An 18943-nucleotide genomic window follows, 5' to 3' on the forward strand; every position below is an offset into this window, starting at 1 on the left:
GCCTTTTTTGGGTCCGTGGTAAGAGAAAATCAGGCCTCAGAGCTACAGAGGATATCAACTCCTGTTGTAAGGGCTGAATTTCACAATTTAAACCAGTGATCCATGGGAGTAGGAAGAGGTGGACCCCATATCAAGTAGTATTTAACAAAAATTGAGGTAAGTAACCCATTTCAGATGGCCACGGGTGGTTACAAATTGATCATAAGGCAGGCCTCTATCTAAATGAGGCTAGGAGTCCCATTTGGTCATGATGTGATGTCCTTCTATAATGTCTCTCAATGCTTTGATGCCACAAGGAAAATATTTCCAAGAAATAGGTGGAAAGTCTCTTAAAATCTCATTGAAGTTTTAAAACAATTTAATGTCCACACCTAATGAAGTTAGTGAGTAAAATGCTTAAACTGACCTTGTCAAGGTCAGTTGGTTTTTGCTTTGCTTGAAGGCTGACTAGCCATTACGGCAGGAGAATGGCCCCTCTGCAGGATATTTCTGCTTAATTACAGGTGGCTCATTTAGAAGGGATGTTTGAAACTCCCAAATAAATGTGTCTATTCAAACAGAAAATATGATTTCAGGGAAGCAATTAACAACATTATGGTAAATTAAGAATCACATAGTGGACAAAAAATGCTTAATTCTTTCCCTCCCCCATTTCTTCTTCTAATGGAAAAGAGAAAGAGAAAGAAGAAGGCTGCAAGCCTGCTCTGTATGTACCTAGGTTAGGGCACAGAGGTTCCTTCCATATTAGGCGTTCATTGCACTAAGATGACTTCTAAGTCTTCCATTGGGATATGCAACATACTGCCCCACCTACTGGTAAGATACCAAGGGACCAGGTAGTAGATGACAGGCATCTTACTTCCTGTACTACCTCAGGCCAAGTCAACTATCAGATCAATGCATGGCATGCCAAAGCACCAACTATATAGTGAACAGAGCCAGAGGTGCAGCTCTTGATTCCAGCCAGGATCATGTAACTCAAAGGACCCATCTGTGTGTATGTAAATCTTGCTCCAAGCTCAGTTTATCAGTCTCATTTTTCTGTTAGAATAAGAAATACATGAGGCTCTATCTTGTCTCATCTGTTGTTTGATCTTTGACAACTTTTTTGCCTCTGGCCCTTCAGTTACCTGATACTAAGCGGTGATTTGTGACCATTGAGAGTGATAGGGCAGAATGGGAGGTCACCATAGTTAAAGTCAAAGTATTTATTTATGTGAGTTTTTGGTTATTGCCTCTCAGCCTGCCAGAGTCCCCAAATGTAATAGCCACAAACAGAAAAGTCATTATTTAGAAACAAACCAAAACAGTGTAAAAGGAATAAAAAACCCACAATGTATTCTTGGCTGCCTCTCAGAAGCTCAAGAGAAATGAAAGCAGTCTCCTGGGAGAGAGTTCCATAGCCAAGGTGCTGCTAATGAGAATGTTCTGCCACATGTACTCAACAATCTAGGCTCATGGGACATGTAGTGAGGCCTCCACTGAGGATCTCAAATTTATGCAGGCTCATATGGGGGAAAAAGCCTTTCATATATCCTGATCCCAAGTGATATAGGGCTTTGTATGTCAAAAGTAGCACCAGTTGAGTACAGAAACAAATTGGAAGCCAGTGCAGTAGGTTCAAGGCTGGTGATACATAGTCTTTAAAGCACACACCCAACAACTGTTGGTTCTGGCATTTTGGTCTAGTTGAAATTGACAAGCAGTCTTCAAAGGCAACCTCACATTGAGTTCATTATAACAGCCTAATCTTGACTGGAATAGGGGTGATGGAGCCCGTGTGGTGTATTGGTTTGAGCATTGGACTACAACTCTGGAGATCAGGCTTTAAGTCCCAGCTCAGCCATGTAAACCCACTGGGTGGCCTTGGTCAAGTCGCACTCTCTTCAGCCTCAGAGGATGGCAATGGCAATCCCCCTCTAAAGAAACTTGCCAAGGAAACCCCATATGCACCTGTCTAGCAAGATTTGCTCCGAGAAGGTTTACCATTATCTTTCTTTGTGGCTGAGAGTGTGTGATTTGTCTAGCATCATCCAGTGGGTTTCTGGGACTGAGAGGGGATTCGAACCCCAGTCTCCTGGAATCTTAGTCCAACACTCAAACCACTATATCATATTGGCTCCAGTTTGCTAAAACCAGAGTAATTTCAAAATCTGTCAGTGTACTGAAGGAAATATGTTTCTCTTTGTGTGTGTTTTTGTAAGGGAAAGAGAATATGAAATCAGTGTTCATAATTCAGAATACCTAGGAGATATTTCCACCCTCCCTCCCAAACCCTTTTGTGGTAGCAAATAACTAAACAAATATTCCTTTTGAAAAGGTACTGACAGAAAGATGATGGAGCCTGATAAGTATACTCTTTGGTTCTGTGGTCACAAATAATAACTGATAATATAATATAAATAATAACTGATCCAGTGGTACGGTTTTCAGAATAGGGAGCCCTCCACTGACCTAGCCTTTACTAATATTTACCAGTTCCGGTCTGTTTGAAAAAATCTGTAAGGGAAACAGATCACTATAACTATAGCTGTCTGGTTTTAATTATTCAGTGGCTACTGTTGCTTCTGAATAATTACAATTATGAATCACTTTTGTAGCCTGGTTAGCGCAATATTCCTTAATCTACTGCCCCATTCATTACTAGAGATGGACCTAAAATGGCTTGTATGAATTACAATTTTAAAAAAACCCTTTATCAAGGTTCACCTTCTTGCTGGCCACATGAATTGGCATCACAATTAATTATATTTCCTTTAGAAAGAAGAACAGTTCTAACATGTCCATCTGAGCTGACAGTAGGCCCAACACAATTTATTGAGTAGCCCAAGGGCCGTTTCAAAATACTAGTAACATAATAAAAAGCAGTATCACACAGCTATATATAAAATGTAAATACAGTGCACTAGGTGCAATAAACCTCCATACAATATAAATACATATGCATAACCTAAGCATGCACCAGAACCAGAACATGCACTACTTGTCTACAGCGTATATATATCTAAAAGATATACAATATGTGCTAAAGGATATACTAGTAAACAGATAAAATAAAATAGTTAACAATTAAACAGTAGTATGTAAGATAGTTACCATAGGGAATAAAACAGAATTAAAATTGGAATTGAAATGGGAGGCAGAAGTAACATAAAATATCCGTCGACATACATCAAATCTGTTCATCCCCCTTACAATTAACACCAATCATTCCAACATATCTAGATCTCAACAGCGATGCTTTATGAAGGAACCGAGCTGTAGCAATAGAGATTTTTGAATCTTGTCCACTCATAAAGTATGATGTTCTGATGTGGGTATCCCAGTATATTGTTCGTTTAATATAGGGATGAAGATATTGATCCCTTTCTGCTTGGTACAAATTACATCTAAACAAAATGTGTGCTAGATCCTCAATTTCATGATCCCCACATATACAAATTCGTTCATTATAAGGGATACCCTGGAATCTTCCATGTCTTACCATGGTATCAAGTTGGTCGAATCTTGCTCGGGTAAATGCCTCTCTGAGATGTTTAGGGATCTGTATTTTAGATAAGATGGCATTTGAAAGGACCGTTTGTATTGGCTCAACCATTTTAAATTGCCTACCCTACTGAGTGTGGCTATATCTTCTTGAGCAGCAATGTCCAAAATTCTCTGTCTTGCATCCTTTCTTGCTTGATCATTCATAGTACAAGCTACAGGGAGGCCACAGCTCTTTATAAAGTTTAACAGTTGCCAGGACCATGTAGATTGCAATTGAGAGTGCAACTGTTCTAATAAGCATAGTCTAGGAAGTCTGTTTGGCTCCATTTCATTAATTTTACACCAGTAGGCCAGCTGAAGCTATGTTGAATCCAAACCTCTCCCAAAGTAAGGATATTAAAAATTACTTAGGACTACCTTCACCTTGGTCTAAGTTCTCTGTATGCACTGTGCTGTTCCCTAGGCTGGTGAAGGAAAGGATCTATGCCTAATATTAATCCCCTACAGATTTCATTGCCCTGGAAGGACACTGTAACTCATGACCTGGTCCATTTGCTTCTCTCAAAATGTATGGATTGTTTCTTTTGGCCTTGTTGTCTTCTGCCACCTTTTATGAAGTTTCCCGTCTCTGCTCATTATCAATACAGTGGCTAGTGGCTTCCTTGTCTGTTTTCTGTGCTCCCCCCACAACAACACTGGTCTCTGTGTGTGTGTGCATGAAACCTTTCTATAAAGAAAACATGTTTTGTACAAAAACACATGCTTTTCTCTGCATCATAGCCTCTCAGTAACACTGTGGGGCACTGAGATATGGGGAGAATTTACACAGACTTGGATGTGTCAGTTTATAGCCATCTGTAACTCAGCACAGCTGGGTTTCAATGTGTGTGTGTTACTTGCCTTCAAATAATTTCTGACTTATGGTGACCAACCTAGCACAGGGGTTTCCTGGCAAGTTTCTTCAGAGGGGGTTTACCATTACCATCCTCTGAAGCTAAGAGAGTGTGACTTGCCCAAGGTCACCCAGTGGGTTTCCATGGATGAGCCAGGATTTGAACCTTGCTCTCCAGAATTATTACCCCATCATTTTCCCTTTAAGGCAAGCCACAACTATGTCTGTGTTTTTGTTGCTGTCATTTTAGTTTGTGATGATCCAAAGAATAAAGTAGCTTAGCCTCCAGCATGTAGTGGACTGCTTCCAGGACAGGGTTGCCAGATGACCTTGGCTCTGACTGGATTCTGTCTATGCTCATCTTTCCCCCTTCTTCTTCATCAGAGGAGTCCTCCTCCAGGTTAAACATGACAAAATCTGGACAAAGCTTGCCTTTAAGAAATGTTCTAATTCTGATGACGGGGACTTTCAAAATATGAACAATCCATAATGAACAGATGGCAACCTTGTTCCCACAACCTGTAGCAGCCACTCTGACTGCTCACCAACCCCTCATAACAGTACTGATAATACCAATAAAGGCTGCTTAGGCTGCTATGCATACAGATAATAAAAGGAAAAACCCACAAAGCCTTAAGCAGTGCCATTTGTTTGCTTGTTTTCTGCAAATATTTCCATTTTAACCTCTGTGTCCTTCTGGCATTTCTGGATGCAGCCTTCCCCCTTCCCCTGAGCTGGCACGCACATACACACTTCTTTGGCTTGTGAATATACATTCCTGCTGGGTGGCTTGTAAAAATAAATAAATGCAAAACTCTGAGGTAATTAAGAGGAAGCTAATTTTGGCCATTAGCCAGAAATTCATTAACGTGCTATTTTCAGGCTGGTTGCAGGTAGAATGTCCTCCCACCCTCCCAGCAATGTAGCAAGAAACACAGAAGCCCACATTGTCTCTGCGTTCCTCTTCATTGTTTAATGACAACAATCTCCCATATGTTGCCTTTTGTGTTCTATTTCTGTTAGTACTGTTTTTATCTGCAGGAACAATAAGCAGGATCCTTGGGAAGATGGTTTATAGCAAGCAATAAAGGACAATTAAGGTCACTGTATGGCTTCTGGTTTGCTGGAAAAAACAATTTTTCAGATTTTCTTTTTGCAAATAAAGAAAATATATTCTAAGAATAGAATAAAAGTATTTTAATGTTTTTTCCCTTTCATAATATTTTCATTCATTCTTTCATTGTCAGTTTAGGGATTTATTGTATTCTTATGCAAGTTCAGGAATGTGCAGGTGCTTATATTTCAGCTGCCAGAAGTTAAATCCATGCAAACACACCTGCATCCTAATACAGTTGGTATCTGTATCCATGGATTCTGTATCTATGGATTCAACCATTCATGGCTTGAAAATATTTTCCCCTCCAAAAAAGACCCAAAAGGGAAACCTTGGTTTTGCCATATTATACAGTATAAGGGATATCATTTTGTTACGCCATTGTAACAAAATGATATCCCTTGATTTTTGTATTTCCATGGGGTCCTGGTACCCCCCCCCCCCCCCGTTCCTAAGGCCCCACTGTAGAACAGCAGCTTGAATTCCAGTTGCAGTCAGGATGGGCCAAAACAGTTTACTTCTGAGGCAAAACCTACACACATTCTCACATCCCATGATAAGGTATTCAGTATCTGAAGCCAGCACTGTTCTATGAGTCTATAATACTGAAAAGTTATTTCTGTGCCAAATGATGACATTTTTATTTTCCAAGAACTGCTGTGGAACTGGATTATCAACTGTTGCCCCTTTCTACTGTCTTGCATGTGTTGTAGTTATGTGTTTATTTCAATATTGTTGTTTGTATATTTCTTCTTGGGAGGTGCTCTGAAAATACCTGTATGTTGAACAATGAAATTTTAGTTAACCAGATAAACACATGCACATGCTCACACAAATCTCATACATATTTCATAATGGGATTATATTAAAGACAGCGAGGAAATAGTAAAGATAACTTTCATAATGTGTTTTGGCTGAAAAATGTGGGTCAGAAGATACCGTGGACTTCAGTGCTGAATACAATCTTCACACCATGGGCCCTGTCACATTACACAATTAGAGCAATATGATTCCTCTTTAACTGCCATGTCTGCATCTTGTGGAATTCTGAGGTTTGTAGTTTGGTGAGGCACTAGAGTTCTAGCTGAGAATTCCAGTTGTGGTTGTTGTTAATTGCCTTCAAGTCAGTTTTGACACTGACCTATGAATGAGAAACCTGTAAGTCACCCTGTCATCAACAGGCCTGTCCAGGTGTTGCAGACCAAGGGCCATGGCTTTCATGATTGAATCTATCCCTTTGAAATGCAGTCCTCCTCCTTATTGCCTTACCAAGAGGTATTGTTTTTTCTAGTGAGTCATATCTTCTCATGATATGTCCAAAGTACAAAAATCTCAGTTCTGTGGTCTTAGCTTCTAGGGATAGTTCAGGCTTGATTTGCTCTAATACCCATTTATTTTTCTTTTTGGCTGTCCATGGTATCTGCAGAACTTTCCTCCAGCATCACATTTCAAATGAGCTGATTTTCTTCCTGACACTCTCCCTGAATCTCCATAGGATGGAACCATGGCAGTTAAAATGGTATCATAGCACTGTAACTGTGCAGTGTTAAATGGCCAATGTACTGCATTGCCATATATCAATTTAGTTCACCCTTTGAAGGGCATTTTGGAGGAGTTAGAATGATCTGAAGGACAATTTCCTATCTGAAATAGGGTTAGATGCCATTTCTAGAAAGAGCTTGTGAATGTCATTAAGAAAGCTAGCTGTCAACATGAAACTCTCTGACAACAAGGCTGAAATGACAGGATGGGTCACCTTTGAGATCCTGGGTGTCTGTTTTGTTTCATTACTATGCCAATAGTTTACTGGCATTCTGTTTTCTTTCTCTCCTTGCCCCCTGCTTTGGCTCCACAACAGGGATTCGGGAAACAAGTGGATGTGTCATATATTGCCAAATATTACAACATGAGTAAAAGCAAAGTTGACAACCAGTTCTACAGTGTGGAAGTGGGTGACTCGACCTTCACAGTTCTCAAGCGCTACCAGAACTTAAAACCAATTGGCTCTGGAGCTCAGGGAATAGTTTGGTAAGTTTCTCCAGAAATATATTTATTTGTGTGCCTGTACATTTTTATCTTCTACTTGTTAAATAATATACGTGGCTAAGTTACTTCAGTTTACTATCTATGAATATTGCCCAAGAGCAAAGCTTGAATAATTTGTTAAAATTAATTTTTATTTTAAAATAATTTTAACCAAAATTTAGAAGTCTTAATTTAAACAAGAGGGAGGTTGTCTGTGTTTGAAAATTGGAGGTCATGTGTGTGTGCACTAATATATGAAATCTCACATACTTGTGAATTCAATGGTCAGTCTTGCTCCCTCCTCTTCTGAAACCATTTTAATGCAGGATGCAGGAATATGTATGATCTGAATGTTGAAAATCAGTGCAAGCTAATAGATTACATTTGGAAATGTTGAACATTTCATTTGCCCTCACGTGTCCTGATCCCTTAGGAGTTGCTGAAGGATGTTGTGAGAGCAGAGATGTTTATAATGTTCCCATTCTTCAGCTTATAATATTCCTATCCTTCAGTTTATAACATCCTCATTTTCAGCTGTTTGTCTAGCAATGAGTCAATCAAAATGGAGTACAGAATTCTGAGTTACATTGGAATAGTAGCTCTTGCTTTCACAACCTGTGCCAGGCTGGGGGTGGAATGGGTCCAGGAACAGTGGAGGCAGGTGAAATGTCAGTGCTCAGCATAGTTGAACAAATACATAATGAATAATAATTTTAAATAAAATATTAGGGTCCAATAAGCACTGAAAGTCTGGCGGAGCTGATGCCAGCATTTTATTAATAATTAAAAAAAATCAAACAACAAGAAAGTTAGTCCTGAAAACTGAAGCAGCAACTGAGGTTGCTGGAGCAGCCATAATCTTATCTTCTGCAAAATACTTCTGGGTCTTTCTACCAATATAATGGCACTATTTAGATGCCAAAGGCCTTGTGGGGAAAAGAATATGGCTGCTCTTGCAAAACTATGTCAGATCCTTAAAAAAGAAAGTACAAAACACAGTTGTCTTGCTTCTTGCAAACACTTGTTCAGGTTATAGGAACTAGGAGAGTGCGTTATGAAATCTAAGGTGCGAGAGAATCAGTCAGATCATGGGTAGGAGGGAATAAGATTGCTATGGAGGTTAATGGTGAGTGGACGTTTACAGGACATGATTGACACAGTGTTATTATGGAGGAATGGTGTCACAGACATGTTTGTGGGAGATATTGAAAACCTTGCCCATGCTTCCTTAAAACTGGTACTAGATTAGGCAGAGCACAGCAAGGTAAGATGTGTATGAAGGCAGAGTTCAGTTCCCTTTAGCCAGCTTCCACTTCATTGGTACAAAGCATAGCTATGCCTGAATTTTAGATGCTAAATGTGACAAACATATGAACAAACAATTGTGGCACCAACTGTTATGTTTAGTTTTGTTGCAGTATGGCTGTTGTGTACAGGAGAGAGAGAGACCATGATTGAGTAAGACTGAAAGAAGTGAGATAGCAGACAGGGTTGGTTGTTGTTGTTATTGCTTTTATATATTAAATTTATGTATAACTCCCCACAGCAGAAAGTATCCTCACTCTGCAGCAATTTTGAGTTGCTTTGTTACGACAGGAGGAAATGCATGTGTTAAAAATAATTTGGGGGTAATCTCGTGGCTTTTCACAACTCAAAATGGGGGCCTGTAACACCATTTTAAAAATGGTAGTAAAAATGATCAGTGTGACATACAAGCATAGCTACTCCAGCAACCTAGACTGAATATTACAGGAGTTACATATTTTCCCACAGACCCTGGATTGCAACTATATCCAAAATGCCTAGAAAAGTAAGTACTGTCCACAGATTCTGCATCTACAGATTCCACCATACACAGCTTGAAAAAACATTTTAAAAAAATCCTAATAGCAAACCTTGATTTTGCCATTTTATATAGGGAACACCATTTCATTATCTCATGGGACATGAGTATACATTGAAATTTTGGTATCCGCAGGGATCCTGGAACCAAATCCCAATGGATACTAAGAGCCCACTGTATGTTTTTGCATGGTATCAAATATAGGTGACTGGAAACTTCTTAGAGGAAAGTGTCCAGTTACAAGAAAAGGACTTGTTCCCAAACTGCTACTCATAAGCTTCTATTGAAAGAAGAGCACAGAGGATCTCTTCTGCTGGTGTCAGATACTAGGTAACTTTAAGTGGATAGAGGTGATCGCAAATATATTTGGGTTTTGAATCTTCTGCTTCTCCATAGGCTAACAGTGACACTTTTATGGTTGTAATGGAACAGTGCTGGTTGACTTGTAGGATGAGGCAACAGATAGAAGCAAATGTTCTCATTAAAATTATTTGGGGTAGTGTTCTCAGGTGTCCTTTACTTAATTCCCTTACTTAAGATCTTTATCATCTGGCAGATGTCCCTTATTATAAGTGATGTCCACATTTGAGGATTGGAAAGCTTTTCCTTTTATATGGACTGAACAAGATGTTAAAAAAAAATCCTGTATTTTTTGGTGTGGTGCTTTCATAAAGACAGAAATGTGCACATCATTTAATTTATAATGTGGACAGTATAGTAGCAAGTAGCAAGTACATTTACATACTGCTTACAAATGTACTAAGTAGTTTACAAAGTGTAAGCTAATTGCCCCCAACAAGCTGGGTATTCATTTTAGCAATCTATGGAAGGATACCAGGAGGAGCTGACCTGGAGCTCCTGGCTGGTATTGAACTCACAACATTGTGGTTTGTGAGTGAGTGGCTGAAGTACAGGCATTTAACCGCTGCACCATCTGGGTAAGTTAACTGAAATCAGCAGAGGTGACTTGGAGGTCCCTCATTCATAGGGTCATCATAAGTCAAAGGTGAATTGGTAACAGTTAGCATCAACAACTGAAACCAGTACTTTCATTTGGTATTTAAGTAAAACACAAATTTATTAATAGATACTTCCCAGTCACCCACTTCAAATGTCATGAATTTTGGCTGTCCTTTATTGCTATTTTAACAACCTGACAACACTGCTTTTTGGGGTACCATATATACTCGACAATAAGTTGAGAAATCTATGCCCCAAAATGGACTCCAAAATCATGGGTTGACTTATATACGGGACAATAGGTTAATACTGCTTATAAAGTTCCTAAAAGAAGTAGCCACCCTTCCTTCATAGCCAGGGATCTTTAAACAGCTTCCCATTTGAGTCCCGCCATGCACTCTCCTCTGTGTGTGTGTTTGATCCCTCAGCCTTCCCTTGCAGCCAGAGCTAACAAACAGCTGTGAGACAAGAGAGATGGGGAGAAAGGGAGGGGGAAGAGAGAGAGTTTGCCTCCCTGTTTGAGTCCTTGCATATTCTCGTGTGTGTGTGTGTGTGTGTGTGTGTGTGTGTGTGTGTGTGTGTGTTATCCCTCAGTCTTCCTTCATAGCCTGAGCTAAAAAAAAAAGCTGGTGAGGCAAGGGAGATAGAGAGAATATGCAGAGACTACCCCATTTTGCAAGCCTTGCACCTTGGAAATCCTGGGGGTGAAGGGAAGAGAGAGAGAGAGAGAGGTCCATCCATCTGACATCATCCAGCCTGGGAGAGAGTGAAAAGGCAAGCCCAACTCTATCAGAGCTAGCCAGCGCAAGAAGAAGGGCGCTCCCTCTAGTCCATCTGCCATGGTGGGAGAGAGAAGAACTGCTGGAGCTGATCCCCTTCCCCACCACCATTCCCTTCTCCTTTTGTGTCATGTCTTTATAGACTGGAAGCCTAAGGGCAGGGAACCGTCTGAATAACTATCTGTAAGCCACTCTGAGAGACTTTAGGGCTGAAGAGTGGGGTATAAATACAATATATAAATAAATTCGTACCCTGTTTTGCAAGCCATGAGTCTTGAAAATCCTGGCGGTGAAGGGAAGCAAGAGAGAGAGGTTTGAACTCCATTTTACAAGGCATGTGCTTTGGAAATCCTGGGGGTGAAGGGAGGGGGAGTGTGTGTGTGTGTGCGCATCGAAGTTTGTTTCCCCATTTTCCATGCCAAAACTGTGACCCTTGGGAGAGGTCCAGAGAGGGAGAAGTCGGGAGGGAAGTGGTGCTTTGTTCCCCCCTTTAGATCTTTTGTAACATGCCCCAGTGTTTGACCCTCGATTTATTCACAGGTCATATAAAAATCTATGATTTTGACCCCAAAATCTGCCCTTGACTTATACATGAGGTCAACTTATACACAAGTATATACAGTAATTGTTTTCCCCATCCCCAAAATGTACATGTACATATTTTTGAACTGTTTTAACATTTTAAGCTGTTTTAACTTGTTAAATACATTTTTGTCTTTTTGGGTAGTTTTAAATTCTGTTTGTGTTGAATTAATTTTGACTGTATCCTGCCATGAAATCCCATGATATAGGGCATGGCATACATATTTTAGTAAATAAATGAAATTAAGGGTTTCAGGAGAGACAAAGGGACAAAAGAAAAGTTGAACAAAGCCAGGTGATCTGGTACTTTTGGTTTGATTTTTGTTCTGGTTCACATTTCTAGTATTTATTGGCTGTCCTGCTAGTTTCTAATGGATGCATTGCTAATGGCAGCACATGCTTTCTGCTGCATCTGGCAGATAGTAAGTAGCAAAAGAGCAGCACATGGAGCTTATACACTTGGGCAGCTTTTTTTTAGTAGCACTGCAAAAAATACCTCAAGCAAACCTAGTAATTCCTCCATTTGTTGTCAAAACGACCCTAGATCTGCCAAGCAATAAGTCTTACCCTGTATCATTTTGAAGCTGTCACAAATGCAAGGTTTCCAAGTTGATGTGGCCGTTAATCCTTCTTAACTTAAAAGAAAAAGAGCCAGAAAAACCCTGACATATCACTGAAACATATGAATATCATAAGGGCTGCATTATAAAACATGGAGAGCTAATAAATCTTGCAGAGTAAATAATCAGATCTTTTATGATTCATGCAAGTATTTTTTCAGATTTATTGTTATGTTGCTGTATAAGATTCCCCTCCCCTAGTTCTCCATCCAAGTATTCTGCTTTTAAAACTCACTGTTGTTCAATTTTTAAAAATATATGACTTGGTAGGTCTCAGTAATTTTGTTTTTGCTTTCCTTCTGGTGTTTCATTGCCAACATCCTTTCCCATTTCTACCCCCTATGCTGTTCTTGTTTAATAGAAAAGTATGTTACTTGTCAGGCATGGAGCCCTGTTCAGAAGACATTTATTTATTTATTAATTTATTTATTTATTGAATTTATAGTCCACCTTTCTCCAGGATTCAAGTCATCTTTCAAAAGTTCAAAACAACATGAAATTAAAATCTCATTTGTAAAAGTTTAAAAAATAATTAAATAACATTAAAAAAATTCCATGATTAAAGTAACTAAAAACATTTCAAACATAATTACAAGGGTTTGTACACTGTGTCTGTGTGTGGGTGGGTGGGTGGAGGAGTAGAGTGGATTGAGGAAAGAGAGACAGAGTGCCTTTGATGTCTGCTTGAGTTCTGCACATTCTTCAGAATGCAGATGTGGAGACATTGTCCCAGCTTGCAGATGTGATCCAAAACTTACTTTCTATTGTATGCTCTGTGTTGGCATTCCTCATATTTCTTCTTCTGGGACTATTTCATTTTATTCACAGCATTCTGCAGTTATACTGATTAGGAAGAATACTTATAAATGGTAGGTGAAAACACAAATAAATTTATAGCTGGTTTCCCATCTTTTGCCACATAATCCAGTTTCTATTCTTACCAGGAACTCAAATCACCACATAGCTGTTCAGGTACATAGAAAGCTACCTCTTTCTAGGCCAGATTACTTCTCTTTCTAGCCCAGCATTGTCAGGCTTGATTCTCAGGAGGTCCCTGGTGGTTTACATACTGACAGGTCTTTCCTGCCTCTTGCTAAATGAACTTGGGACCTTCTGCATGCTAACCATAAGCACTAGAGATGAGTTATGGTCTCTTCTGTGGTTTTGCTTGAAACAAAAGGATTTTGCTTCTTTTCCGTCTCAGCAATAAACTGTAAGATTCTTAACATTTCTACTTGTTCATCTGCAAATTTTGGACCTTTGCTACAACTTTGAAAGAATGAGATCGTGTTTGATATTGGAAGCAAAGCTGTGTCAGTCCTGGTTAGTATTTGGAAGGGAGATCAGCAGGAAAAACCAGGTACTGGAGAAGTAATGACAAACATCCTCTGAACAAATCTTGCCAAGAAAATCCTATGACAGGATTGCTATGAGTCAACATGGAGGTACCTTATAACAACTGCTGTGAATGAATGTACCAAGTGAGCCTCCTTCTTTTAGGAGCGTGTGGCTGCTACAGGACACGTTTTTCCTGCAGAAGCTGCCTAGGCTCTAGGTAGTGACCTGAGTTATGAAGCTAAATGCTGCCACCTGCCACATTGGCATAGTGCATCCCCATTGACATTGAGCCTTTCTCACATACCAGTGCATCCCCTCATAGAAGCACCATGTAACCACTGCAAGAAGCCATGTGGGTTATGTGAAGAATTGTGCTAGATACAAAATGTGTCTGGCTTCACCTTAAGCAGAGCTTGCTACTACCTAAATGGCTGACTAAGGAGTTACCAGAGTCAGCCAGTTTTCCAAATTACCTTGGCTAGGACCTTTCAGAGCCAGGCATTTAGAAAGTAGCCAACTGGGGAGAACTGTGCAGAGCAGCATGGACTCTCCAGAACATAGGTGTCTTCCCAGGTTTGGGTTGAGAAAGCATTTGAGTCTTCTGGTGCTCTGCTGCCTGAGGCAACTATCTAATTCCTCTAATGCAAGGGTTGGAGGAAGAAGAGATGGCATCTATTGGGCAGACAGTGAGAAAAAACACCACAGTACTCATTACTCCAGTATGTTAAAACCATGATTACATGAAATGTTGGTTCAAAGCACAGGATATATAGAGTCCTTTTTATGCTTTCCAAAAGAAAAGCATACTCAAGTGATGGCACAGTTGATCGTGAATACTTGCCTCTTTAAGAGAAAGGAATTGGATCCCATTTTTAACATCATGATCCTGCTTCCATATTGTCCAGAAGAAGTACCTGTACAGTGTGGTGTAGTGGTTTGAGTATACTCTGGGAGTTTATTCACCCGTGGAAGACCACTGGGTGACCATGGGCAAGTCTCATGCTCTCAGCCTCAGAGGAAGGCAAAGGCAACCTCATCTGATCAAATCTTGTCAAGAAAATACCATGAGAGATTCATCTCAGGGTTGAAATAAGTTGGAAACAACCAAGGCACCCAACAGCAACAAAGTTCATGCATCGTGGTTTGTGTCAAAGTGAAAGTCATTTATCTTCTAAATTGATTCTGTATTTCATTCTTATTGAAAATATAGTAATGGGCTTGTTTCCTCTTAACTTGCTTTCTAGGCAGACATCCTGCAAGCTTAATATTTTGTTTGTGCTATGTCACTGAAAATCCATGGATCAGAAGAGGCCATTTAGGAAGACTGTAAAACCATAATAGTCTCTAGTTTAAGAGAGAAACAATTATATTTGTCAGAATGCTTGATTAAAATTTTACCATTGATTGTGATGACGCCCTACCTTTTGTGACAAGAGTCCCATGACAGAGGTTCTGCTCAAATTACACATGTTGTCCCCCTCCTTCCTAAAACCTTGTGAGGCAACTGAGGAAATGCTCTAAATTTAGTCTGACAGTCCTGTGTTTTGCCATTTATTTCACAGCATCTTGAAGATTACTTTTCAAAAGTAGTCAGTTTTCATTCTAGTTCCATGCCAAAAAGTAGGTTGTAACTGTTATGCTACATGGTTTTGTTTTTTTTGAAAAGCAATTACAGTTGGCCCTTAATATCTGTGGGGATTCTGTTCCTGAACCCCCTCCCGTCAGTGCCAAAAACCACAGGACCCCAAATCCCATGGTTTTTAATGGCAGTGCATGTGCACAGCCACACTGTCATGTCTGCATGCAGGCACCACCATTAGGATCAGTGGGGCTTGTCATCCGCAGATGAATGAATCTGTGATAGCAAGCCCGTGGTTGGGGCAGGCGGTTGTATTTTCTTTTCTCTTATGTCAAAAGCAGCTAAAATTGTAAGTTTTAGTTAATTTTTAAAATCTACAGCAGCACAAACTACAACACAAACCTCTTCAACAATGTGATTTTCCCTTTCCACCATATAGTTGGTCACATCCTTCTAACTATTAACTGTAATTGACTGTTACAGTTACACTGCAGAAGGAATGAAGTTATCCCTCATTAAGTTGCAGATTGTAACACAGTTACACTTTAATTATTAAGGAATACAATTAATTATAAATATCTGCTTTTGAGTCACTAGTTACTTACAAGCCTTGCTTATTTTTCATCAGGTTTTCTTGCATTGGCAAGACTAAGTAGAGCAGAGCAGATTATTCTGGTCACATAGGATGGAAGGAGACAAGTATAGACAGCTAATATTGTGGGTTGGTGAGTCCTTGCCCAATTCAAAATATAACCCTGTTCTAAATGAATTGCTGATGAGGGACTTAGAATCAGCAAGATTATAATTTGCTGGCACTGACCAAGCAGTTTGAAAAAGAAGTGCCCTCTAGAATAGGTTAGCCTTTCTTGTTTTCTCACACTTTACTGACAGCAATGCAATTTCTGTGCCAGGAAATAGTGAACAGCTGCTTTCCTCTCAGCTCCTTTACTCTCACCTCAATTTGATCAAATACAGAGTTCTTTGAATGGCATTAGACATCAAGTGTTAATTGTGACAGCTGCTTCTGGTAGCAGAAAAAAGAAATCTTCTGTACCAACCTTATCTTGTTTCCAGCTTTGAGCACCACTAAAAGTGGTAGCTGTGCGTTAACAGCATGGTGTGTTCATTAAAAAAAAATCCAGTAGAAATGCAAATGTCTGACCGTGGTCGAAGTCAGATATGCAACAAAATCTTGCAGCATGGAGTGCATATTGTTCAAGTCCCCCCCCCCCAAATGCTGGCATCTTAGTAGGTGAAGATTATCCCAGTCCATAAGATTTCTGAGCCAAAACCTGACACTTAGGGATGCTATCTTGTGCTGTCACCAGAGGCAGGCCCTGGAGATAGCATAAACAAAATATAATCATAGACTCATAGAAAGGGAATGCTGTATGTATAGCATATCTCGTTTTTCAGTAAGGCCTTTGACAAGGTTCCCCATAATGTTCTTGCAAATAAGCTTGTAACAGGCAACTGTTACATGGATTTGTGATTGGTTGACCAGCCGAACCCAAAGGCTGCTCTTCATCCTGGAAATTAGTGACCAGTGGAGTGCCACAGGGTTCTGTCCTGGGCCAGTGCTATTCAACTTCTTTATGAGTGACTTGGATGAAGGAATAGAAGGCATGCTTATCAAATTTGCAGATGACACCAAATTAAGAGGAGTAGCTAATACCCAAGAGGACAGGATCAAAATTCAAGAAGTCCTGAATAAATTAGAAAGCTAGCCCAAAGCTAACAAAATTAATTTCAGCACAGAGAAATGTAAGGTACAGCACTGAGGGTGGAAAAATGAAATACATAGATATAGGATGGGGGACACCTGGCTTAACAAACTACATGTGAAAGGGATCTGGGAGTCCTAGTAGACCACAAGTTGAACATGTGTCAAAAGTGTGATGCAGCAGCTAAACAAGTAAATGCAATTTTAGGCTGCATAATAGAAATATAGTGTCTAGATCAAGGGAAGCCATAGTGCCACTATATTCTGCTCTGGTCAGGCCCCACCTGGAATATTGTGTCCAGTTCTGGGCACCACAATTCAAAAAGGATGTTGACAAATTGGAGTGTGTGCAGAAGAGGGTTACCAAAATGGTGAGTGGTCTGGAAACCATGCCTTATGAGAAACGACCTAGGGAGCTGGGTATGGTTATCCTGGAGAAGAGATGGTTAAGGAGTGATATGGTAGCCCTGTTTAAGTATTTGAAAGGGTGTCACATTGAGGATGGAGCAAGCTTGTTTTTTTACTGCTCCAGAGACTAGAACACAGAACAATGGATGCAAGCTGCAGGAAAAGAGATTCCACCTCAACATTAGGTAAGAGCTGTCAACAGTGGAACACACTCCCTCGGAGAGAGGTGGGTCTCCTTCCTTAGAGGTCTTCAAACAGAGGTTGGATGGCCATCTGTGGGGGATGCTTTGATTGTGATTTCCTGCATCACGGGGGGGGGGGGTTGGACTGGATGGCCCTTGTGGTCTCTTCCAACTCTTTGATTCTACCATTCTATGTTCTTTAGCACTGCAACTGTATTTCCAGACTAGAACACCCTTGCTGACTTGCCTCCCCCACTCTCTCCCTTCATCCTCCATTTTTATCTTTTACCCTACCTGGACTCCGCCTGAAAATTTTAATCTCATTTTAGTCTATTTGTAGATTAATTTTTAAAAAATTTTTTTTGTTTCATCTCTTTTTAGGACTCAATTGTGTTTTTATGTTTGGGGAGAGGGTTGGGGATTTTTGGATTTTTAATGCATTTCTCTTTTACTTGTATGTTATTTTACTGCTGTAATCCACTTGAAAATATAAATACATATTATTATTATTATTATTATTATTATTATTATTATTATTGCTGTTAACCACAGTAATCAATTGGGTTCCATGGGGCACTCAGCCAACTGCTATATTCCCCATTACAGTTTCATAACCGTTAATGGCCTTCTTGGCTGGGGTTGATAGGAGTTGCATTCAACTCTTCTAGTGTTTATTGGACTGGAGAAGGCAGCTCATGCACTAGATGCAGTAAAATGTCTTCTGTAGCTTTTGACCATGACAACATTTCTGTCGATTTGTCTGTTAGGTGCCAGACTCTAACTTACATTAGCCTTCTCTTCTTGATGTTATGGACGTCAGCTCCCAGAATTCCTGACAATTGGTCAATCTGGGAGTTGAAGTGCAGAACATCTGGAAGACCAAAGTTTGGGAATCACTTTGTTAGCCCTATGACAGGTTTTCTTGCAAGATTTATTCAGAGGAGGTTTGCCATTGCCTTTCCTGGAGGATAAGAGAGTGTGACTTCTCCAATATCATCCAGTGGGTTTCCATGGTTGAGCAGGTAGTGAATCCTATTCTCCCACAGTCTTAATCCAACACTCAGATCACTATACCACACTGGCTTTTTTTTTGGGGGGGGGAGTGTTATACAAGAATATTTTGTTCAGTGCCCAGAGAATAAAACTCAGCTGCTTTGGCAGAAAGGAGGCAAGGTGGTTTATTGTGGGTTTTTCGGGCTATGTGGCCATGTTCTAGAAAATTAGAGCATGGCCACATAGCCCGAAACATAGCCTGAAAAACCCACAAAAAACCATGGATACCGGCCATGAAAGCCTTCGACTTCATGAGGCAAGAGAGGATAAAAATTCATCTTACATGAAAGACAAACTTGAAGAAGTACAAACCGTGAAAGAAGAATTATTGTTGGTCTTCTTTCACGATTTCTGAT

General features: G+C 40.0%; 1 protein-coding gene across 9 annotated transcripts in view; it reads left to right on the forward strand.

Moving 5' to 3' along the window:
• MAPK10 (mitogen-activated protein kinase 10) overlaps positions 1-18943 on the forward strand; it is a 305526-nt gene that overhangs the window by 193438 nt on the left and 93145 nt on the right. For all 9 annotated transcript variants that reach the window (XM_042469418.1, XM_042469420.1, XM_042469416.1 and 6 more), the window contains one exon: positions 7354-7523. In XM_042469418.1, the coding sequence (XP_042325352.1) occupies positions 7354-7523 (170 nt within the window). The remainder of the gene's footprint in view (positions 1-7353; positions 7524-18943) is intronic.

This window comes from Sceloporus undulatus, chromosome 5 (assembly GCF_019175285.1).
Source record: "Sceloporus undulatus isolate JIND9_A2432 ecotype Alabama chromosome 5, SceUnd_v1.1, whole genome shotgun sequence".
Lineage (NCBI taxonomy): Eukaryota > Metazoa > Chordata > Lepidosauria > Squamata > Phrynosomatidae > Sceloporus > Sceloporus undulatus.